The 26,651-nt window shown below is 37.3% G+C and overlaps 1 protein-coding gene across 5 annotated transcripts in view; it reads right to left on the reverse strand.

Annotated features, from left to right (window-relative positions):
• Positions 1–9,990: 9,990 nt before the first annotated feature.
• LOC133520544 (uncharacterized) overlaps positions 9,991–26,651 on the reverse strand; it is a 35,458-nt gene continuing 18,797 nt past the window's right edge. For 4 of the 5 annotated variants that reach the window (XM_061855026.1, XM_061855025.1, XM_061855024.1 and 1 more), the window contains 4 exons: positions 13,541–13,770; positions 12,702–12,805; positions 12,335–12,447; positions 9,991–11,550 (listed from right to left, as the gene is read on the reverse strand). In XM_061855026.1, coding sequence (XP_061711010.1) covers positions 10,667–11,550; positions 12,335–12,447; positions 12,702–12,805; positions 13,541–13,768 — 1,329 coding nt within the window. In that variant the 5' untranslated portion in view covers positions 13,769–13,770 and the 3' untranslated portion in view covers positions 9,991–10,666. The remainder of the gene's footprint in view (positions 11,551–12,334; positions 12,448–12,701; positions 12,806–13,540; positions 13,771–26,651) is intronic. The other variant, XM_061855027.1, reaches the window with a different exon arrangement.

The following is a 26,651-nucleotide window of genomic DNA, read 5'->3' on the forward strand; positions in this document are numbered from 1 at the left end:
AGTAAGTAGTGATTGATATAATGTTTCGTAGGAGATTTGGAGTTAAACCTTGACTATTATAACCGATATAAGATGTGGGTGGAATATATCCCTTGGCCTGATCAAGAATATAATAAGACAAAATCTAGTATGACAGTTCATTACTTAGACAGGCGATGGGATAACCGTAACCCACATTTTTATTTCTGGTTTAAAGGAAGATCTCCGACTTTCATAAATACATTTTTTACAAGGCGTTCAATACGGTTGCAACAGCATATAAAGTACGTATTAAGACACGCTGGTTCTTCGGGGCCTGGTAAAGGGTTAATTTTTACAACGTTAGAAGGTTAGAACAACATAGGACAACGTTGTTTTATGCGTACAATGCTGCGTCTGTACCGCGATATAGGGCCTCCCCACACCTATCGACGCGGAATCAGCAAAGGCCGACAGAAATATTTTTCTATCGGCTATTGCCGACTCTGCGTCGATAGGTGTTGCGAGGCCCTAGTCGCTTGCATCGAATGTTTCAGAAAATAAACAAGGGTATTCCGTACACATACTATGAAGATATGTTTTTTTATGTGCCTTTGACGCATTGTATCGCACGCTGCATTGTTCACCACGTAAAACAATGTTTGGTAATTAGATTATCTGATGTAACATGATGTGCTTAAAACAAGCGTTTATGGCATAAAACAACCGCGCGCATCAAAAACATCACCAATTTATATTAGAGGGTCGGCCACGCGTATGCCCCTGGAGTTGTAGGCGTCTATGTGCAACAGTGACTGCTTACCATTAAGCAGGTCGTATACTTGTTTGCTCCCGGCGTGGTATGAAAAAAATAGATTTTTTTGTCTTTTTAATAGGGGCGGAAGTAGTTGGACAGGCAATATGAATACATTTCAGTGCTTAAAAAACGCGTGTCATTAATTCAAATTTAAAATTAGTATGTTAGTAAGGAATATAATATTCGGTTCACTAATGTTTAACCAAAACAATGTTGGCAAATTTTCATTTTACAAAAAACGTTTCACCAAAGTATTATTTGGCAAATATGTTATTCCGCAAATGTATCATTTTACAAAAAGTCACTTGACAAATAATCATTTAGTAAATAATACATTATTACAATATGTCAAAATACAAAGTATCAATTTTATATTTTTCATGTCACCTAGTAATATGTTTAGCAAATTTATACATTCACCAAACTTTGAGGGAATAATTCTGCATGGTTGCAATTTTCATTTGGGCCAGATTATTTTGAGGTAAGTTACTTAGTTGCAAGACAAGCAAGCAATCGTTGCTTACATTTTTCGCGTTGTTAAAAAAAAAATAACCTCGAAGCCTAAGGCGGGAGCAAAGCTCCCGCCTTAGGCTTCTAACCTAACCTATCCGAGTCGGATTGCCCCGACAGGTCTGGCTCGCTTACAGTTTATTAGTACAGAAATGTCAAATAATACATTATAGCAAACATTTTTTGACCAATGATAGATTTATTTGTTAACTTTGTTGTTAAATAATCATTTGTCAAAAAGATCTGTTATGAAATGAAATTTTATTAGTTAATTATTTGGTAATAAGAATTATTTGTGTAAAATATTGTTGTAAAAAAATGATTTGCTAAAATATAATTTTGCCAGTAGTTGGTTGCCAAGTGTCAATTTGCTAAACATCTTTTGGCCAAACGACAGGACACCATAATATTCACATACTTTTCAATGGCAGTAAACACGCACAGATCGCAGTGTATCTGTCGGGTTCAAGTAAATAAAAAAGGAAAAATGTAATTCTACGCTTTAATATTTTATCGTGCCTCTTTTTATAGAAGTTCGTAACTTTCTGTCTCTCCTTCCTTTTAACTTTTTTTTAAATTATTTCGGTACCAAACTAAATTTTAACAGTCGACTAGACTAACAGCTAAAATCTCCAGCGAATACCGCTCAATCCTTTAAATTGGTTAATACACTTTCCCGTCCTAATTAAATTACACCGGCTGGTGGCTAAGCGCGCCGCAAACATTCCGTAATCTGATGTTTTGTTTCTGTTCGGACTTTCATTAAACAATTATTTATGAAACTGTGTATATTTTCACGATTAGAAAAACTGTGCAGAATACATGAGGATTTTTATGGGACACTTATGCGGTATAATAATAAAATGACCTCAAGAAACAGTCAAAATGTGACCGTATAAAGTGCTTGATTTAGAACCTCACTTGTGCGAGGACGTAGAACACATCATTTTCTATGACGGCTGATTGGTGATCACGTGGCGCTTACCATAGAAAACGAACCGCCGGTGGTTCCGGCCCGGCCCCGGCCCGGTCTAGCGTGGGTCATTCCCCGGTCCAGGTCTAATGTGTGGAGGGTTCTGGACTTTTAAAATGAAAAGGTTTTTCACTTGATCAAAAAACTTTTAGCAACCTTATCCTTATTTTTAAATACCTTTTAAATAACGTGTCTTAAGTTGTTATTTACTGATTTTATTCCTCTTTTAAATAGATGTATGGAGTTCCGTCTTTAAAAAATATATTTCATAATTTTAAAATAAACCTAATATCACTCAAATGTGTATATACCTTATAGTTTTTGAGATAAATGGCTAAGACACACTGACAGACAGACGGACGCACAAACAGACAGACAGACAGATGAACGGACGGAACCGGAACGGGCTGGTGGAATATGTGTTATATAATATTGTCTGACCATCTTTTGTAGCATATTTCATGCAAAATAAAGTTATTTGTATTGTATTGTATTGAACAGACATGACGAAACTATAAGGGTTCCGTTTTTGCCATTTTGGCTACGAAACCCTAATCACGAAGTTACATAACTTTTACATTATATTAGATTTTACACACGATTTTTTTTCAGTGTGACTCGGAGTACTTTATTTATATGAACGTTAGCATGATCACTTCAGTCATAACATAATACTTGTATATCTCACTCGCATTTATATATTCTAAAGATGAACTAAGATTATTTTCAAACAACAGCGTATAAAAAATGGAAATCGCCTACAGTTCAGTCTTCGACCGTATTCCGTAGCCGCCGGCTACGACTAGCAAGTTCGTAGGCCGCTACGAAGCTACGACCCCTATGGGAGGCATGTTGATTAAACCAGACGAGCGAAAACAGCCTTCTATCTAATTAAATGAATCCTTGATGTTGAACCTATCCTTGCTTAATTGTTGGTCACTGTCATTAATATATCTACACATCAGTGAAAAGTTTTAAACCGTCTTCAATAAAAGAACGAGGTTCTTATTTCGTCGGAATCTTTTAAATTTCAAAAACCAAGCTTTAACAAAAAAAAACGACTGATTTTACAAAAGTTGAAATGCCAAATGTGTATCCATTTTAATCCATCTTTAATCCATTTTACCAAATGGCGCTTTGCAAATGCGCGAGTGTTTCAGTTACATATACGGGGATCACTGTTGGGAAGCCTCTCGTGAATTTTTGAGTATTATAGGTAGCTGATGTATTCATATCATCTGTCAGTTTCAAAGAGTATTACAAATTTACGTGGTAGGAAAACGAATATGTAAAGAAACTACTAGTAAAAACCGTCCAATTTAAAAAATAAAATTATTTTTAACACGATATTTCATTCATGCCAAATTTCATAGTCCAAGGTCAATGGGAATTACCCTATAAATTTTGATTCCCTTGAGGGTGTCGAAATATACGTTTATTGCTTATATATTTTCTTCCGTTAACTTAGAAGTTTGATTTTTTCATAGCTTCAAGGGACTGTAGACCTGAGTATGGTTTTAATTTCCACTCTATACCTCCACGCCTTGACAGGCAGATGGACGCACAGACGGACAACAAAGTGATCATATAAGGGCTCTGTTTTTTCCTTTTGAGGTACGGAACTCTAAAAATATGCTAATCGTCCTTTAGCCCACCATTCGTATGATACACTAAAATAATAATCAATTAATAAGAACAAATTAGTTAAAAATTACACAAATCGCGTACATTTGTCCACGTACAAGTACGAGTGCCTACACGTTATTCGCTGGTTAATTACATTTAGGCAAAGCTACAATCTTGTACGCCCTATAGTTCACACTCCGTAATTAATCTTACTTATTACAAGGAGTTTAAATTAAAGGCTCTCTATCTGAAATTCAGGTAATCCTGGAGGTTGATAAGTTAAGCGACTTTAATAACACTTTTCAGTGGAGGCGGTAATCTGAAATGTTGACTAAAACATTTTACTTCCTTTATAAAGTTGTGATATTACTTTTGCAATACAGAATTGATAATTTAACTTCAGTACCATTTCGAACCTTGTCACAGTGACAATCAGTAAGAAAGTCGCTAGGACCTCATACTATTGTCACTGTGAAAAGGTACGAAATGGTACTGAAATTAAAAAAATTGTCCATACCGTGTCTTAACAGCGTCGACACAGCTGGTAATTGTAGGCCTTATTCAGAATGGTCTTTACATAAGCCTATACGGTGTCCCACTGCTGGGCAAAGCCCTCCCCCCTCGATTTCCACACGTCTTGTTTTTGAGCAATCTCCGGCCAGTCGTTGTGATATGCGTCCAGGTCGTCCCGCCATCTCCGTCTGGGCTTACCCGATCCTCGCCAGTATTGCGGCACCCATACCATGGTTATTTTGGCCCACTTCTGATATAGATTCTTTTAAATATAGTAATTTTCGCGCATTGAACGCATATTAAGAAAGTCTTGACATCAGTTATCCGCGAACAAGACAAGTGTAACCTGCGTCGAAACATTGAAAAAAAAAAGATAATAGTATTCATGATAGACTCGCTGAAAATAATGTTTTAATATGTACTCTTGGTCTGTTACTTATGATGCTAATTAATAGTGCTCGTGGCGTACTTGTGGTGTTTAATATGTGCTGCTAACACGCGTTAATTCTCAGCCACAGCCCGTTAGCCACTCGAGGTATTCATATTCATATTCATATTCATTGAATCCATTGTTTTATTATGTTCATTAGTACATAAAGATCTTATATTTTAGTCTTAGTAGGTACATGATACCCTGTTAGGACCTGAATTTTTGTGTGGAATTTAATAAGCTTCCGTTTTGGGTAGATCATGTAAAAGTGGAATACCTATTCCTCCGAGTTTCCTATTAAGAGAATGTCCCCGGAAGTGTTTAAGCGCTAAACCTAGATTCAGCAAGTATTTTCTATAACAAGATGTATTTTTTCCGCAAAGATATCGAGAACTTTTTCGTGTAGAATTTAATAAGCTTTAATGTTGTCTAACACCATATTTTCCGAGATAACGTAGATATAGCATATAACGTGAATTTCTCCGGAATGGTACACATTTTCCAAGATGGCTGGGATTCCTCGAGGTCGCCAAATGTCAAATGGTGTAGTCATAAAAAAGGGGCCTTTAATTTACATACATACCGAATTTCAGAACTGTCCCAGAGATTTCGAAGTATGTTCTATTCCGATTGCGCTATAAGTGCGATTGGAAAACTATAGTAACAGCATGGGATCACGTTTGCCGGAGCGAGTCTAAAAGGGTCCTTAGGTATTCACTTGAAATAGAGTTTTGTTCCTGTCGTTGCCGAATACCAATGATGCATCTGTTTCCTTTGACGTAGAAACCAAAAGTATCCTGTCAGTGCAACAACAGGTAGAGTGAATATCCTTTGAAACAAGTCTGGCAAATTTAACGAGTCGTAAATTATATAATTAAGTATGTGCTGATATTAATTATGTTATGAGAGTAAAGATTTAATAAAGGTTCGCCCAAACGAACGCCATTTTGTGATATAATGTAAAACGTATTGATAATTCGCGTTTATTGCATTTGCTTGAATAAATACAACCTGAAAATTGTATACACGATGTGCTTAGTAAACCTATACATTTTAAACGAAAGTTGATAGAATTTTGGTTTAATTTAACTCTATAAAATTATAACTAGGTTCCAATCCGTATAGATAAAAATCTAAATTTGAGTGCAATTTGTTATCGTGTAGTTGAATGCTCTTGTTTTGGAGGCGGAGCGGAGGAGGAGGAGTTAGTAGTCGAATGCAGTTTTTTTTTGTAATGTTAAATACATCAAGGAATTCCTACTACTCGTAATGGGTACTAAACTAGAACAGAAAATAGGTAGACGTTTTAGTGTTCCCACGCTTGTTTTATCACACACTGCGAGTTTCTTCAACTCGACCGACATTCTTAAATTAAACTGTTGTTTGTAGCGGTTTGAATGTTTGGACAATAAACCAGAAAACGTTACGAGTGTGCGTATAGGCGCCAGGTGATTGCACCTCGCCTGACTACCCAAAGCATTTCCCTGACTTTTTTCTACCTACCGTTTGTAACTATTAACTCGAAAGTGGAGGACCTACGCGAATTCGCCTTTTCATACAAATGTTGTCCTCATTTTCCTCTGTGGATGTTAACATTTTCCATTCCATCAAAACGTTTTCAAAATAGGTCACTAGATAAGTTTTGCAATAGACAAATATGAAACAAAGAGGTGGCCTATCACATATACTTTTAAAAAGTACATTCCCATAGACAATGATTGGCCGGAAAACATTTACTTAATTTTTAACCCACTCATCATAATATCACGTAAATTTATGCCTTACCATATCGATACCTACTGGAAACGCAACACCGATAAAATAAAAAGTTCAAAGTATGAATGAAGCTATATTGCAACTGCTCGTTAAAGTGAACTAACTGAAACCCTCTCTAATATCAGGGTTTTGCACTTTGCCTAACTAATATTACGCTTGAAATATGGAATTGATATCGCCCCAGGCACTTCGCTCGGTGGAAAGGAAAAATTGAATTATTACGAGGTGGCACGTAGTCGTTTCTGTATGTACTTATGTCAAAGCTTATTATAGGAAGCTAGCGTTAAAAATAAACAAAACTTAATAATCTTTAATAAAAAACGACTTCACAAAACAGTTTGAAATGTGGTTAAAATTATCCACGCCATAGTGCATCTCAAAACAATTACAATTAGCCCCAAGACTTAAAATACTTATCGCGGAAGAGTTCCATTCAGGTAGGGCTGCCATATTTAAAATTTGGGAACCAGGACAAGACGCGTGAAAACCCCGGATTTTAGAGTCCAGAACAGGTTTTTTTAAACAGATTGTGCGTGTGTCGCGGGCGGCCTAAGACTTTAAATTTTTAAACCCAGGCACAAATGAAGCAACCCCCGGACGCTCCCCGGACGCCCTCTAAACTGGGACAAATCCGGGGAAATCCGGACGGATGGCAACCCTACATTCAGGGGCCTATTGCATAATAAAATAAAATACGGTAAATCAATTAGTGTCGTTGTAAATATAATTAATACTATTCGCTGGTATTTTATTATTTCACCAAATAGGACTATAACGCCCCGGCCACGACACCGCGCGGCGGCGGCAGCGGCGAGCGGCGGCCATTGGTGAAAGCGAGACAGCGATTCGGCCTTTCGTTCCCACTTATGGCCGCCGCTTGCTGCTGCCGCCGCCGCGCTAAGTCGTGGCCGGGGCGTAAGTGTATATGCAAATCATTGGTGCTTATATAAAAAAATAATAGAACCCATAATCAGAACTCAGCCCTGACAAAAATTTTAAGACAAGATGAGAAGACGTGCTAATAGAAACCAATACTTGTTATTTAGATATTACGTAACAAAAGGTGTACAATTTAAATTTTACATTTTGCTGTAAAATCCTTACCAGGCTCTTGAGACTAACCTAACGCTGAATAAACAACGAAGAAGACAAATCACCAAACGTAAAATCCGTGTCCTTGAGGAGTTCCGTCCTGGTGTTCATCAGCAGTTCCAGTTCTTCAAATGTATTTTTTATTAATATAAATGCTTGATTTGTGATGAAAGTAAAAAATCACTATAAATCTATAAGTAAAAAAAAAAAATTGAGAATCTCCTGCTTTTGGAATTCGAAGTCGGTTAAAAAGTATATATGACCCGAAGAATAATAACTTATACATGATGATCATACGTAATCGGAAATTTGGCAAAAAGAGGAATGAATTGGATTTTCGCCTTTTATGTCATGCTTAATTTGGACAAAGGTGTATAATATATGATATTAAAAATACTTGTGTAATTTTTTTTGCTAGCTACACAAGCAAAATAGTTTAATAAATCAATACTTAGACGTTTGTATACTGGGTTAACTTTATAGAACGGATCAGATGATAAAACAATTACTTGTTTAAATTGCTTGAAAAAAGTAAAAATATCTTTAAGACAGATATACTCTTGGTACAGAAGGGCCGCCGGAGACTATTATTACGACGCCAGCCAAGTGTAATGACGAACGTTGGAAGAGCCCAAGTATTTCTAATATGAACTCATTAAACGCCCTCTACATTGTAATGTCACGTTTGACTGGAATGAGATTTATGGGCGAGATACGCCTGACTTTATCGATCGATGTTTGTACTTTACGCATGTGATTCAGTTTTGGGGCACGTTATCGTCGTTTAATGGTCTTTAGTTAAGTATTATCAGTTACATTGAATACTTTGTAGATACATTGTATATTTTTTTCAATATCGATTGTGGCAATCAAGTTGCACGCAGTTGCATGCACGCACGCATGCACGCACGCACAAACACACACACGCAAACAAACACACACACACACACACACACACACACACACACACACACACACACACACACACACACACACACACACACACACACTCACACACACACACACACACACACACCGCGCGCGCGCACATACACACACGTACAAACAGTATTTTTTTAATTTCTCATGTATTATATAGTACCACCTAGTTGTTAATTCGTTTTGCTGTTACTGTCTCACCAAAGTCCTCATGACACAGGCTTGACCTAGTGTGAGGGCTACTTTAAATCTAACCGCAATGTATATACTATTTATAATTACCTACTTTTGTCAACCCTGCTTCTAATCAACTCTACCTTGTTAATAAAGAAATTTTGTATTTGTATTTGAATTGCTCTTCACGCAAGCAGGTATTAAGCACGATATTTGCAACTTACCACGTTCTTAAGACATCATTGCTACTCTCTACAGCTCTCAGCTTTGGGCATTAGACTCATCTGATCATATTCTCAGATCGTAATAAATCAATCTGCGTATGGTAAAAAATAAAAAATATATATTTTGGGGACAGTCTAACAAGGATCTACCTATTCTCAAACTAAGCAAAGGTTGAATTATTGGTACTAGGCGACGATAAACATACGTATATTATTGATAAATATGTACATACTTAAATACATAGAAAACATCCATGACTCAGGAATAAATTCTGTGTTCATCACAGAAATAAAAGCCCTCACCGGGATTCGAATCCCGGGACCATCGGCTTCATAGGCAGGGTCAACTAACCAGTCTAACCACTAGGCCAGACCGGTCGTCATAACGGCAATTAATAACAAACTGCCTACTGACATCCATACATATGTAGGTATACCTACTTAATTATCACGTTAACCCCTCTGGTGCTGCGGGTGTCCATGGGCGACGATAATCGCTTTCCAACAGGCGATTCGTCTGCTCGTTTGCTTCCTATATCTACTCGTACCAGTAATAAGCTGTTATAGTATTATATGATAACAGTTTACTAGTCGTATAAATAAAAAATATAAGGGTTCCGTTTTTTGCCATTTGGCTACGGAACCCTAAAAACTGTGTCATGTTAAAGGCTATATTTTATGGGTAGAAGCGACACCTGCAGCTGTCCTTGTAATTTGAAAAGTTTATCTGCGTAAAAGTTAACAAATTGATTGGCGCGTCTACCAACTTCGCCTTTGTCCCCCGGGCGATCTCAGACGTCGTCGGTAAGGGCTATAGATTGCTCTGAGGCTTTCCAACTTTGCCCAAGAGCCTACATCAAATTAACTGACCGTGACATCCTCAATTTCGAGCCCTTCATTTAGCAAACAACGCCGCTTATTAACTTCGAATATGTTTTAGGGAAAATAAAACAACTCATAACATCGATAAAAACTTTTATTGATAAGAAGCGGCTGACAGTCAGCCGCTTCGTTCTATTAAGCGTACATTTCTCCCGAAAACTCCATAATTTTGTCGGCTATATGATTAAGTTGAATTGTTTAATGTTACAGTGGATTACAAGACACATTGTCGAACGACACGGGGCGGGGAGCGGGGTGGGGCGCGCGGCGGGAGACCGCTGAGGCGGCGGAAAACGCGCGCCCGCTCATCACAAATATATTTCTCTATCTAACAATAAGTCAATATTTTGATTGCTAATATTAAAAATTTACAATGAAAATAGAATTCACTCTAAAAATAATTGCGCGCAAAGCGGGGCGTCGGTCGCGGGTATGAAACGGTCCGATTTTGTGCGGATGCATGTCAGCATTTTTTAAGCACCGAGGGTTCTGATGGTAATACAGGCAAATATGTATGCATTCACACTTAGAAATGAGACGGTGGGGACGACCGGCGCTAGGCTCAGCGCACAGACTATCACATTGAAAGATCCGTAAAGTACAAAAGGTACATCGAACGCGAGAAAGGGACGTGGAACGAGTCGCGGCGGACCGCAGACCTTGAACCCTCTCGCACATCTCACTCTCCTTTTAAGAAATCAATCAGTAACGGCTAGGTAATAATTTACAAGAGTAATCCGCACTGGGTGCATCTACACGAAAAGGTCTTTTAATGATGTGCACAGGGTTGCATCGCATCCCTGCGCTCCTTCATCGTCTTCGGGCCTGGTGGGACACCAGCGCTCGTCACCGGGTCGGCCCGACGACCGAGATGCTCCTGGCGGCTCCGGCACTTTGGGTCGTGCGCCAGTACTTTTTCCTGTCTCTTTCAAAGTGGTGGCCGTAGTCCCCGAAACTCCAGGGTCTCCTGCTCCACCCTTCCTGAGAAAAACTTCAATTGCACTTCCAAGGGCGCTGGCATCTACGATCGAACCAGACGGCTGATCCCACACGACCGCCGCTATATCCCCCGGGGCTTGTTTAGCGTCTGGTGCAAAAGTGACTTTGGATTTTTTCTGTGGTTCGTTTACTTTCTTCTTTGTGGCCAAGGTCTGATGGCGTCGCGTGAACCAAGTAGTGCCTGATCCTGGGGGTTTGTCTCGCAAAGTTGACGCGTCGAAGCTGCTAGAGCGCGTGTCGGCCAATCGTCGTGTTCGTTCGGGCTTGCCGCAGAGGTCTATTTCAGTGGAAGAAGATGTGAGCGCATTAAGCATGTGATGGAGATCTGTGTCAGTGCAGACAACGCCAGCGCCGCTTCGCGGTGGGATGGGCGGTGGTGGTGGCATCTCGGAGGCACGTCGGCGAGCAGGAATAGGCGGCAATGGCGACCCGACGAAGTCAGAGTGCCGTCGGCCACGGTTCGTGTATCGCACGGACCCGCTCATCGGCGAGCGTTCGTCCAGTGGCTGCACCTCACAGACGCGTTCACTAGAGGTGTTCCAAAGGCGCATGCGTACTTTCCGGGCTTGTACGATGTCATCCATGATGTCGAGTTGTAAATTATGGGTGCTGCCTAATGTTTCGGTTGCTGGTGGACCTGGAACAGGCCTAGTGATTAGCCTCTGAACAGTGATTTGAAAATAGAAATACGAATATGTTATACAGGGTGTTTTTTTTAAACTCCGTTAACTGCGGGGTATCGCTATAAGTACATTTTTACCCTTTCCCGCGTATGCAACCATATATGGCAGTAATAATATTCAACTCTATTGACAGCTATTAAAGTTCAAAATTAAACAAAATATTTTTTTATTACATGCGTTAAGGAAATTTCGAATATTGACTGTCGGAGATAGTACTTGTGTTTAGCAGTAAATGTTGATTTGTAAACAGGCCTTAAGGCCTCATAAGGGGTCTTATCAGATAACAATAAATCATTGATTATCTTCAAGTTACTTAATTTAAGCTAAGGATGTATACCCTTGAAATTAACGGCCTTTAAAAAAAAAGCTGTGTAGGTAGATATATTGTTTCTAAATAATTACAGGACAGGTGTATGTGGTTAAGTAGGAGGGCACCTTAAAGTTAAAGGAATATGAAGCTTAAATATCTATGTTTTCAATTACATTTCATTTTAATTGGCAGAGTCCACTGGTTGCCAAAAGTCAACCGGAGCCGATTGATTGTGAAAATTCCATATAAATATTGAATGTAACTACCGTATGGTACTTGTTGTTTACCTCTTCTTTATGTGTTGTATTATTTGTACTGTTTCTGTATTGAGGTGTGCAATAAAGTGTATTTGTATTGTATTGTATTGTATAATGCCTGGTTGGCGGGCACCAATAGGGCTTAAGAATGTCAAATTTCGCGATACTAACATTTCTTAACTGAGTCCCGACGGCGGCCCAGCGCGGGGAAGGCGGCGATTGACTCGCGGCGACCTCGCCCGAACAGCGCTTGTGGCACGCGTGATATTGTCACAACGGAATGTCTGAAATACCATCATTTAGTTAATCAACATATAATTCTGACTTGTTGACAGGCAATGCAAAGAAACTTTTAGAGAACAGTTAAGTGACTCATCATTAATACTGCTATCATTTTCTGCTTTGTTCATTTCCAAATGTAACGACTACTTTATTGCATGTAACTCATTAGTCATTACTACATACTATGTATAAGTTTAGTGTGGGTCAGCAGTCGGTCCACTATTGAGTGGACCACGTCAGCACAGGTGTTCCATACCTTCGACCACCTGGTTGTGGCTGGACCTGGCTCAGTGTCGCTAGGAAAGCAGCTTCGCGTGCTTCGCGAGCGGCGCCTTCTCCTCGCTCTGATAGACGACGGACCTGTAGTAAAGAAATATACCCATGTACCTAGGACTTTAGCATCTTTTAAATCTTAGCTTTGTCTCTTAGTTGAGTTAGTTAGAAAGATAAATGGCAGGCATTTTGTTAATCTATTAATCGAAAAATAGTCTATTAATCCTTGGCTTTACGAGGTATATACATAAGTACAAGTAGAGATTGCACTCCTTCAGGGAGGAACTGGAATACGAGTATTAAGTGGTTAAATATACCTAAAGTTAAAGTGGGAAAACACTTTTGAGACCATAACAGTTTACACGAGTGGAGCAAAATACAAACAATGTAGAAGTTTTATTACTGTTTAATTGACCTTACTAGCAATAGGGTCTTTAGTGCAAGAAGGCGTAGGCAACGAGTGCTTGCGTGTATCCTGCCACGGAGACAGGTGGACAGACCGCGCGTGGCTACAGAGCTGCTCCTTCTTCTGCCCTAATATTCTTTGACTATACGAACTGACCTGACTACGAGTATACCTAGTATTTTTTAAACAGTTTATGGTTACGGTGACAAATATCATCCCCATACAATTTATAACTTTAAAACACAAAATTTTGCACAATTGTATCGAGATGTCATCTTTTCCTTTATCCAAGTTGTATGAAAACTACTATAGCAGTAGGGCCGGTAGTACAAGGTAGTCTGGGCAACAAGTTCCTGCGAATGGGACTCCTGGAACGTGGCTACGGTAGGAAACATACTTTTATACTATGGACTGACCTGACTAGCAGTTGGGCCGGTAGTACAAGAAGGCGTGGGCAGGGAGTGCTTGCGGGTGTCGCGCCACGGTGACAAGTGGTACGGGTCGGGTGGGGACTCCTGGTCGATGGACAGGCCGCGCGTGGCCACCGGGCTACGGTAGGAGGCCTCTTCTTCCGCGCCGCTCTCTTCCACCACTATCAGCGGTTCCCCGCCGCCGAGGATGGCCATTGAGCCGCGCCGCATCATGCCTGGACAAAGAAAAATACATCAATTTTAATTTTGAATGAAGTAGGTATCTAACTTGACTTTATTGGGCCTGTCGTTAATAGGTGGCACTCCACCATTTTAACAAACTGCAAGCCGTAACATATACCTTAGAAATTTATTCAACGTTACAATAAATAAATATAAGTAGGTAAAAATGCGCTACGTGGCTGAGACTATTCTGAGTTTGATTTACCTACCGATAAATATCGAAACTGCTTTAAGGCCAGAACTGCAAGCATAAACCGGAAACAACAATGCATTATAAATACATGCTTAGATAATGACTCTCAGCCAAATAAATCTTTGTCGAGTGAACAGTCAGAAAGTGTATTAAATTGCAGCGGACGAGCAGGTACGTTCCGAAACCAGCGACTATTCGTGTGATTTATGACAGTCGATAGCGAAGTTTGTTCAGAACTTGATTCAGCTATTCTAACCCGACATTTTGAACCCATTACCGAATTACGTAATCAGTTTCCAAAGCGCAATTAGTTTAAGGAAGTTTTTAATTACGTGGAGAATAGGTGAATGTGCATATAAATAATTACTAATATAATTCCTGTAACCGAAAACGAAATATTATACATACATTGAAAACATAATAAAAATAAACCTACAAAACTATGATCAAATACTATTACTTATATGACATACAAAAGATAAACTATATATAACTATATATAATTATTAATTATTTAGTATTTATAACTATATATAATTGTTAAATTACACTATAAGAGTATATACATTAGAAATTAAAGAAAATAAATCATTAAAGGGTCATATTTTCGTCTCCATTGATCGACCTTATCACCGTAAAACTCCACTGCCGAACATTGTAAAAAGGCGCAGTAGCCTTTTTATTAGCGTTGTCACTTAAAAAGACACCAAGAACGGGCGATTTTTATTCAGACAACATCAAGCAAGATAGTTTTTATAGCGTCATGAAAACTCTTTATTACCCGTAACGTATAAAAATACAATTCACCGGAGATTTCGGGTAGTTCCTTTGAAATAATGTTGGTTTATATAATAGCTTTATTGAAAATGTTTGCGGACGAGATAATGTATTGGCACATAAATTACTTGCTATTGTCGGAGAATGAGCAGCTGTATAAACCTGGCAACATTACCAATCACCGATATATATACATCCGCTATAATGCCAATAGTACTGTGATAACGTGCAAGCGAGCGTCCAAACCACATCAATGAGGGTTATGCATATTACATGTCGTATTGCGCAGTACAACTATTATTGTAAATTATATGTTTTTTAAATTCAATTCATTTACATAATATGCCAGCTAAATCTTAAGCCTCCAGACTACAGACTTAATGTTAATTTATAGTCAGTATCACCAAGTTCACGAATATATTTTAATACTTCAGCTACTAAAGGGCTTTAGCTAATATTTTAAAGGAATTCACTCTTTCAGCGGACACGACCGGGGGCGGTCCAGACCTTCAAAGTTGCCAAACGGTTTTCGCATTGTTATCTAAATCATGGTTTTCAAGTGTTAAACTTTATTACGTTGTTTTTCACTTTAGCTGAACCTGCGTTTGCGGAGCAAGCGAACGAAGCGAAAACAAATCGTTACAAACCCATTAGAAAGTCACAAGCATCTAAAGCTCATTATCATTAAATTGGCAACAAATAAGACAACTCTTCATTTATGCCATATTTTTTATTGCTATCGGGTTGTATAGTTATATGGGTTTGGCATATTAAGATGCAAGGCAAATGTGTCGGTCGATACAAGTATGTATAATCTGCACATTCTGGTCCAGAACTGCAAGTATATAAAATATATGCTAAAATATTGCACAATACATGAAGAGTACAAATGGCGGACTTAATGTCAGAAGGCATTCTCTAGCAGTCAACCATTAGCTAAACCGAAAGATCTAGTTAGTGCAGGGTCAGAATACAGTTAGAGTAAAAAAAAAAAAAAAAACACAAAATTATATAATATTATACCTACATACATGAATAAATAAATATACATACACCCTTCCGCAGGGGTCAGATCTAGGGGACCTAAGATAGGTGAGTATAAGTTTTATAATTATTATTTTTTATAGTTCGTACTTAATTTTAGTAGTAGGTTTTGTTATTGTACTTGTTTTTTTAGTCCTTGGTACTTAATTGTGTTCTAAATATACATACATACATAAATATATACCCATTGTGAAACATCATGAGGACGACCTTTGAATCTTATCAAACAGATGCTTGCGCAACATGCGCCTGAAGGAAAATTTGTTCTAGGCTTGTCTAATAGAGAGAGGAAGATCATTCCACAACCGGATTGCTTGGATGGTGATGATTCCTAGAGCGCTACAGTAGCGACAAATCTATCATATTGCTATTTTTGCAGGCATAAATTTGAATATTTGTGAAATTAGATTTATATCATGTAAATAATGATTGTATCATCATCGCGACCATATATTTTATACCTACGTCCCACTGTACGTGGCAACGTGGGCAGCGTTAGCCCAATGCGGATTGGGGACTTCACACACACCAATTAATGTATGTTATAAATATTGTTTACAGTGCTACTTTCCCGCACCCGTGCGGGAATGAGCACTTTCCGTGCATATGTCGAAACTTTAAAGAGCCATATGCACTGTAACGTTGTACGATACACGTGCGATAAGGTAATTCGCAACTCACCCCCTTCGGTCGTGTTTTAATTTATCACCACTCGTTGCGAATTTCCTATTTTCTGCACTTTCATTGTAAATAACTATTATTTATTTATTTGAAAACACTCAAAAGTGGATTCTACTAACAATAAGAACAAGATGGATTGATTGATGCCTCTTGTTTGAAAATTAAAACGCATCATTACTTTTCATTTTGATACCCACCGGGCTACCGCGAAAACTCGTGCAGACTAATTATTTAAATATTAACCCTAGTTTGATCGAATTGTCGTTTTCATACGCCCCTATATTGTGAATTTCAACAAAAACGCCACAGCCGGTTTTGAGAAAATATAAAATAAAAGTTATGCAAGTGTATTTAAAAAAATATGATACCGCTACTGTAGGTAGTTATTGAAATGTAAATTCAGTACCGATAATATTATGAAACTATTTTAGTTACACATAAATGTAAATATTGTTGTAAAAAATTGTATGTACGTTAATAATGTCTATTAAGTAAATAATGAAAACAATGCGCAAGTACCTGACTAGGTGGAAACTGAAAAAGCTATAGCGCTTAATGGAACGAGCTTTTGTCGAGTTCTGAGCATTGAAGATTTTTGTAAGTTGCAGTAAATTGCTTCTATAAATTACTTGTATTTACTACGCTTCGAATTAAAACATAGGTCGGTACTTCGGCCATACTACTTCTCGTTGTCCATAAAATGTTGATACTTTTTAGTAAAATGTATATTTTAGAATACTGGGCTATATTACCTTCCTTTTCTGTTTTATTGATGACGTAGCTATGTTCTATAAATAACAAACTCAGTGGTCCTTGATGTCTCCCGATTTGTATGAAAATAAGGCATTTACCACTGCGTTACCATCTTTTTACATAAATCAAAATTATTCCTATTCCTATTATTTAGTTCAGGTACATTTTTATACACAAAATCAATGCCTACTATACTTTTTTCTGGCAATAGATTAATGGTCATGAAAAAGTAGAATGACTCACTTTTATTGTTTCGCAAAATGAATGTTTGCAATTTCGTTGAAGAATATACAGTTAGAACAATTACATGAGTACTTAAGTATCTGTGTTTCTCAACTATTGAAAGGTTTTGGGTCCTTATTAAGCATACTCTATGTACCATGGATATAACTAAAAACAACTTCGAGAAGGGAGGAAATTCTTTAGAAACATTAGGACATACAAACAAAACCGCAGTCTATGAGTGTTATTAAAATTAATGTTTTAAAATAAAAAAAATATGCGCGACATATGCGCGCTCCTGAATGCATTATCATCCAAATTTGATTGTCCTTTTGTGTAGAAATGGAATGACATTCATATAAGTTTATGACATGCTGCTGCTGACATTTTATTTATAAACTATATTTAATCTGATTTGAATATTGATTTTAACTTGATTTTAAATGTGATATAACAATTATAATTTATTTATTTAGTTGTGACTGTGAATATTTATTTGAAATTAATGTAATATAATTTACTGTGGATACTAAGTTACTGACATACCCCCTTATTCATAAACGTGTACTAAAGTTACGATGCCGCTGCTCATCCATCATACCAATACGTCGGAAAGGGACAAACGATGATCAGCGGCATCGTAACTTTAGTACACGCGTTTATGAATAAGGGGGATAGTGTTTAAGAAAATTTGTAACTAATCTTACATAAATATGGGTATAATACCAGTACCCCTAGTGTAAATAAATTCGATTTCCAAACGTGACGTACGCGTTTGCGTTTAGTCTCATTTTGTATTGGATTTCGAAAGAGCGCGCCAAGCGTGACGTTTTGGAACCTCAAAATCCTATACAAAATGAGACTTAACGCAAACGCGTTCGTCACGTTATGATGTCGATCAAAGTTACACTAGGGCTACTGAAATAATTAATTCAATTTTAATTCAATTTCAAAAGTATCTTACCACGCAAGATAAAATTTAAAAGATAAACTTACTGTATGTAAAATGTATCAAGTTATTTGCCGTAACTTTTCCGAAACAAAAATAGATCAATCGAAAATAAATCGAGGATCAAATTGAAGTGAGAGTTTATTTAGGTATCACTCCTAAAGAAAATAAAATCACGTGGAACGTGTTTCCTCATATTCTTCCTTTGTTTTATTCAATTCGTTTTTATATTGACAAAAAAAAGAAACCTAATGATTTACTTCTATTTTTTTTTGCGCACATAGGTAAAGTCAGCAATACTATTCGCTTAGCATCTTTGCATACAAGCGTCTATGCAGGGGAGTCACTTTTCTTTGCAGCTGACTGTGCCTACTTCACGAATAATTGCAAAAAGTATTAGCCTGTACATAACACACGCCGGCTGGCGGCTCGTGTTAATAGAAATCTTAATCCAGTAATTAAAGTTAAGTGTGGTCGGGATCGGGATCAGCCAGCAACAGGTAGGCCAAGGCCCGGCACTGACCCGCGTGTGTCGGCCTCGACCCGCGCCGCACACTAACTGTCAAAACTCATCTCGCAACGCAACAAAGCCAGCTTTTAAATCAACGCCGCTTTGACTCGCAAATGTAGTCCGCATGTCACTGGAGAAATGATGTTTAGAGCAAGAAACAAATGTTATAATAATAATATCTAAGTAGGCATATCATAACTTCTTCAAGCTACGTGTTGATGGGTACTAGGGAAATGCAATTCTACCATTAATAAAAATTCAGTTCAAACACTATGTTCAGGTATTTATTTGGATATATTTTGTGTAATTCCTGTTGATGACTGACTTGTTACTAATGCAAATTTTATGGTCTTTTGCCAAAAGTAAATTAAACTCGATTATTCATTAAGTACATATTTTACGACCGGTATGTATTTTTAAGGTTTCGAGAATTTGTGTGAATATTGTACATTTTCGTCGTTTTTAAATTTTTTTGTTATTTTACTTTGTTACGTATTGCAATTTAATGGATGACTGTCATTGGCCTTCTTTTATGTAAGCATTTATATGTTTAGTTATATTTACGGCTGTTGTTATCCTGAATACCAATAAAATAAATAAAATAAATCTTGAGTATAAGAATTTTATAACATCTCCGACATTTGTTCCAATCCCAACAAATCTTGTAAAAATTAGCCTTTTTTCCAATGTTTTGATTCCAGACACATGAAATATATTGTGTGCTGTGTATTGCTAAATTTATTTACTATTTAGCTAAATTATGTACTAATTAGGTATATGCATATTTTTTACCTAGGTACTACCCTTACTTCACTTCGCCCACCTTGAAGTCGTTAAAATGTGTGTGTAATTTCCAGATTTTAAACAGATTTGTGCCAAATTTCATTGAAATCCGTTAAGCCGAAAACGTGAAGGAGAAACGATCCAAATAACACCCTTTACATTTACTTTACTTTTATAGTAGCATAACTTAAGCTTTTCAATGTGTAATGACACCAACTATCACCGTTATTACATAGGTACGTAAATTACCAGGGTTGAACAAAAGGCGACATATTGAATTCATATTCGTTGGCACGGTCGATTAGAGTTGTATCACGACGACCTATTTACCTAATCGACGCAATTAAATACGAACCATTAGCTACTGCTGTGTTTACAGACACGCGTTTGTTGTCAATGTAAATCACTTAATTTTGTTGTAGATGTAAGATACGACCCATAATGGTTATTTATTTAACAATGGAATGCAATTAAGGAATCGAGGCCAGGACTATTTAATTTTGACTAACGTGTAGTAGATATTAACAAAAGCTTATGTATGATTAAAAAAAGTGAGGAATGTCGGGATCCGTCGCCGCACTAAGGTGCAAGACGTTACGTTATGTTATTACCAAATTAAAATGGGAGTTGGTTGGGACGTGTTGCTAGGCAGAGTGATGGCAGGTGGACTAAAAAGTTAACGGGATAGTGGCCGCTTTCGGATGAAAGAAGCCCCTAGCGTCCGTTGGATCGTTGGGTGCTCGACATTCGGAAGAATGCGAAATGGATGAGATTAGCTCAGGACCGGGACAAGTGGCATACTAGAAGGCCTTTGCTCAGCAGTGGGCGATAAAGGGCTGACATGATGATGATGATATCCAGTTGCAAAAATGCATACCCACTTTATGAACGAATTTCATACAATACACTCTGCTCGTTTGCCTCCTCTACCATAAAAAAAGAAAAACTATACCTATGCTGCACATACACTATGCACATGCAAATACACTGTTCGTTGTACTTATAAGAATATGTCATAAGGCCTAATACTATTTATACAATACAATACAGTACAAATCCTCTTTATTGCACAACCTCAAAATAACATTTACAGAGAGACATACATAGTACATGAAGACATATTCTAAGTCAAATATTTACGAGTGTATCGATATAACTAACTAAGCCAAAATCAAACGCAGTAGCCAAAAATTCGTTGCGTCGAACTACTGACTTCCTTTTATTTCCTCCATATTTGGAAAAAGAATATCAGCTAAAATTAAATCGGAAAGCTAAAGCTAGTTTGTAAAAGCCTGAAGGAAAATCCTTTTCGTCTTGCTCAGCGATTACTTCCCGTAGTTTCTGTATCATGAAGCATAATATCGATGCACTTCCTTTGATACGTCGCGATTCAATTACATTCCTGTCTATTGAATCCCTATATCCCTTCGTTTTTATTTCTACAGACGTATGATGGATTGCGTTACCTGCGTGACAAAATAAACAACACTTTTGAGCATCATTCAACTGAAAGAGATGGGCACTGTCACTATGACGGTGTCACGTTCGACCGTCATATTCGTACTGGAAGTCAATTTTTGATGATATTTTTACAGGTGAATTATCACCTGAACCATTAGGAAAGAGAACCATTAGGTTCTGTGTGATAAGAAGAAGAAATACATGTAGATGGAGAGAAGAGAATATATATAATATGTCATAAATTCAATACCGAAATTAAAAGAACTAAATACCTAGTTAATTAGGATAATATTATTATATAATAGGGAAGCACGCATCGAAGATCTGTAGAGACTATCAATTAAGACTTAAACAGAAAAACTACCTAGGTATTTTTCGGCAAATAAATAAAACACAAATAGTAGTTTTGCTACACGGTTGCACAATAAATGCCTTCGTTTTTTTTTAATACTACGTCCCGCCTGGCAAACAAGCATACGGCCCGCCTGATGGTAAGCAGTCTCCGTAGCCTATGTACGCCTGCAACTCCAGAGGAGTTACATGCGCGTTGCCGACCCTAACCCTTCCCCCCCCTCGTTGAGCTCTGGCAACCTTACTCACCGGCAGGAACACAACACTATGAGTAGGGTCTAGTGTTATTTGGTTGCTGTTTTCTGTAAGGTGGAGGTACTTCCCCAGTTGGTTGTTAGTGTCGTTTTAAATGCTTCATCTAGTGGATAAAAGATCCGGGGTCTTACCGTACTTCATATGAGGATAATATCGCCTGAGCCGACGTTATGGCCCGTGAAAGCGTATTGAAAGCCCATTGGCTACAACGTATTGCACATAAAATACTTACACGAAAGCTTACTTAAATCCAAACGTTAACTTTAACGAAGCGTTAACGGTAACGGTTTCTTAACGATGACATGTTATGGTTTCTTTGCGTTTATGGATTAGTTTTCAGTGGGCACAACGCTGCATCCTTAGGTGAGGCAATAGCAGTAGGAGTAGGAGTTTTATTACTTTTATAAGTGCACTGCAAGTAATGTTATTTTCGCTTTTTAATAAGCACATAACATCTACAAACTTTTATATTTGTAATACCTAACTGTAATTAATTCCCCAGTGATTGTCATTTATAAATTACCTACTAAGTGAAATTGAATACAGTTAGTTCGTTATGGGGTAGATGTGAGTGCAGGCTAGACCAAATTGCATTTATGCACATGGAATTTGTAATTATATTAATTTAGTGTTTAACCTTTTCACCGCTATTGACTTGATATAAAGCCAGTAAATTTCGTGCCCCACACGCCTCGACTACATATCAAGTCGTGGTTTTGGTCAGGTTTGTATACGTGTCATTTTTGCCGTGGCGTTGATGAGACTTTATTACTTAATTGACGTGGCGGCTAAAAGGTTAAATCCATCAAAATATTTATTTAGAATAAATGTTGATAACAAATTGGTATTAAAAAACCAGTCAAGTGCGAGTTCGTTTTACTCGCGCACCGAGGGTTCCGTACAAACTATGAATTATCTTGTGTAACTATAAAGGCGAAAGCCTTTTGATCAGTTGTACCTATACTAAGCATAATTGTGTACAGCCATCTATCGGCAAATTGTCTAACTAATTTGCGCGATATAATGCACATATTATGTTGGTTTTTCGAGGATAATTCTCTATCATGTGAAACGATTTCAAAAATTTTGCTTTTACGTGAATAAAGGTGTCTTTAATGTAATCTCATAGAAATTTCAAGTGTAATTAACACACGTAAAGTTGGTTAAATTGCAAACTAAATTCGGAAATGTTTTTTTGTTAATTTAAAAAAGATACCTAGATAGAGGTCTGATAATATTTTTACGGTAAAATTTATAGTAATGTTAATTAAGAGGATTAAATGTTGACATGACATGTTGTTTTGGACCCGGGTACGTCCTTAAACTACGTCCACAAGAGAGGTATGGGCATTGTGGATGTCATTCCAGATCTAGAGCAAAGCCCAACTGGGGAAGTCCCTCCACCTTACAGAAAACCGCAGCCAAATAACACTAGACCCTACTCATAGTGTTGTGTTCCTGCCGGTGAGTAAGGTTGCCAGACCTCAACGAGGGGAGGGAGGGTTGTTAGGGTCGGTATTACCTCGTTAAACGCGCATGTAACTCCTCTAGAGTTGCAGGCGTACATAGGCTACGGAGACTGCTTCCCGTCACGCAGGCCGTATGCTTGTTTGCCACGAACGTAGTAAAAAAAATACTTATGTAAAATCTTCATAATATTCTTCGGTAAACTTCGGAGATAAGGGGGGGGGGGGGATGGTATTTTTTTCACATTTTCCTCCATTAATCAATTCTTTTTCACTACGAAAAAAAAAGAAAAAATGTTTTGGAATGTACAATTTGAGCTCTTTCAAATGATACCCCACTTGACCTAGTCACTGGACTGTGAAATTTTGAATGAAATGAAAAAAATGATACTTTCGAATTGTCTGGGTTAGCGTTGTTATAAACTATTCCAAATTTCAAGTTGATAGCTTAAGTGGTTCATGAGATATTTTGTGATGTGACAGACGGACGGACGGACAGAGTCCCACCATAAGGATTCCTTTTGTACTTTTTTGGTACGGAACCCTAAAAACGATACGTGCAACTCTGTTTTATTGTAAAACAAGGAAGGTAGAGCGCAGTTAGGTACCTACATGGAGGCATTCCTATAAAAAATGTTATATGCCACTACTTCAGTGTAAACCTAAAAGCGAGACAACTGACATTTAAATGAAATGTATGCAATATGTTAAATCTGAATATACCTCATGAGCGGACAAGTTCAACAGTATATTTGTATTCAATCAGTAATCCATTTTATGTTTCTAAATACGCCCCGAATAAATGAGTACTCTACTTTCCGCCCCCCCCGCCCCGCGGTTTCAATAATACACCCATTTGCAACAAAATACCCCATCGCTAGCCTTGTCCTACATTCGCTGCAAAATCTCGCATTACCCATCACTCCCATCTGTCTCTGTGCCCAGTAAAGTGTTGTGAGTTTATATCCGTATTTACCTTACAATATTCCCGGTAGTTGCCTTTTAGGAAATTGGCCGCTTATGGAAACAATATCAAAATTTTAGATTTTATTTTTTATAAGTAGGTACAATACATGTCAATAATATATTATGCCCATGTTTTTACGGTAGATTTTTTTATATATATAAATAAATAAATATTATAAGACACAACACAAGCCTTCTTGGTTTACCTTGACTTAGTATTAGTAGTAGTAGTAAAACACTTTATTGTACAAAAAGAAACATAAAACAGGAAAGAAGACATATCATTTGTACAAAGGCGAACTTATCCCCTTCATTGATCTCTTCCAGTTAACCTTTGAGCAATTGAGGAAGACTTGGAGAACGGTATGTCTACCGTTTAATTAATTTTGATAATTTAATTTAATTAATTTTAATGTTAATTTTGATGTCTCAAAATTGTACTAAACGGCATAAAATAAATTATTTAATATATAAGTGTAATTAGTCAATTTGTGTAAGAATGTGCCTATTATATTTATCATATTTATTTATATTATAGGACATTTTTAAACAAATTGAGTAAGTCCCACAGTAACCTCAAGAAGGCTTGTGTTGTGGGTAATCAGACAATGATATATATAATATGTAAATACAGAACACAACAATTTTATTGGCTTGGTCGACTAATCGGTAAGACAATCCGTCCATCCGACCATCGGCTTCATAGGCAGGGTCACTACCCACTAGGCTAGATTGGTCGTCAATGATTTTAATGGGTGTTGTTCTTGTGTTATTGATGGTTGTAAATGATTTCCACTTCACTACTTTAGGTAGTCTAGTAGTATTCCTTAGTACGAGCGATGAGAAAAAATGGTCGCATGTAATGAATTTTTTCATAGAGCTTATTTTTTGTTTTTATACATAGTCATTTAAATTTTTATACTTTTATTACATTTTTTTTTAAATACGTTGAGTCTTCCATTGTAATTCACAGTATTTAATTGCAGTATTCATCATTTATTTGTATGAAATGACTAGTAAAATACGCAGTCTACAAACTAACCTATATTGTTTACTCATATCCTCTCATATCTTTGGCCGATACTGTATTAGTGTTTGATCATTACTTTTGGTTACGTTCACTGGTACATTAAAGTATGAATAAAATATCAATTATTTATCAGTTTTGCCTTTAATAAAAAAAAAATCTTAGAATTACCTTGAGTTAAGAATATACGCCTAAGAACACCACATCACTAGCTGACCTATATGGATAGAGTTTCAGAGTTATTCAAAGCAAGGGAGACAGGATTGATAGAGGGGTCAGGTTCAACTGTCTCACCGTTGGGCCCTCATTTATTTCTTGGATTATGTTTTTCTTGCTTTGTACGTAGCTTTCGTAAAAAGGGTAACTGTTACAAATTGTGGCAATCAAAGACCTACGACGAATATAATTTAATTCTTTTTGTCATAGGTTGATACCTGCGCCAAAATAATCTAAACATTTGTATCACTCCGTTTGAGAACGCTTTTGAATTTACGTTTTTGCAAAAGCAGAATATCATATCATATTTCAGGAATGTTCCAAGTCTTGTATACAAGTACTAGAGATATATACAGTTTTTGAGTTTATCGCGAACAGACAGAGATCGGCTGAGGACATTGATTCATAAGCTGTATTGGTTAACGTATACATCTTGTTTTGTGTATAAGTAGCAAGACAATACACATTTGTACCGTTACTTAATGGACATCTGGCATATTTGTTAATCTCGGTCTTCGAAACTACAGACCCTTCAGATATGTAACTAGCAGCAAATCAACCAGCCAGTTTCAATTCTACGTCGGTACATGGAATCTACCCATGCAAATCGATTTACTTCGATAAAAGCTTTCGCTTAGAAGCTTGAGCTTTATTGCAGACTCGCAACTCGCATGTTTATCCAAGCTACGTGTTCCTAATGCTAATGGAATGAAGTTGAGTCGAATGTTTATGGTCCTGCCTCGAAAAAAATGCTCTGAGTACGGTGACACTTGCAACATCTCGCGCGCGACACTTGCAGCATCTCATCTCATCTGTAAATTTAAGCGGGATTTGTTGCATTTTATTTTTTTATTTAAGTATTTTATTTTTTTGTGTATCCAACAGCTGTGATATTGAACATAAAACATTTAGGTAGATACAAGAAGCCAATGATAGGAATCCACAGGTAGTGCCATATACTTTATAGAGAAAGTCGTAACCTCGTTTATAGTCGAATCGAATTTGCTCGGAGCATTTTTGGTGGCCGTGGACACGTGTTTGTATTTTTTTAATTTATTTATCGTAACAACTCACTAGATTATATATTATTATTACTAAGACTCTGCTGTCCGTCCGTCCGTCTGTCTGTCATGAGGCTGTATCTCATGAACCGTGATAGCTAGACAGTTGAAATTTTCACAGATGATGAATTTCTGTTGCCGCTAAACCTCGGTGGACG

Source organism: Cydia pomonella, chromosome 8, assembly GCF_033807575.1.
Source record: "Cydia pomonella isolate Wapato2018A chromosome 8, ilCydPomo1, whole genome shotgun sequence".
NCBI classification, from domain to species: Eukaryota; Metazoa; Arthropoda; class Insecta; order Lepidoptera; family Tortricidae; genus Cydia; species Cydia pomonella.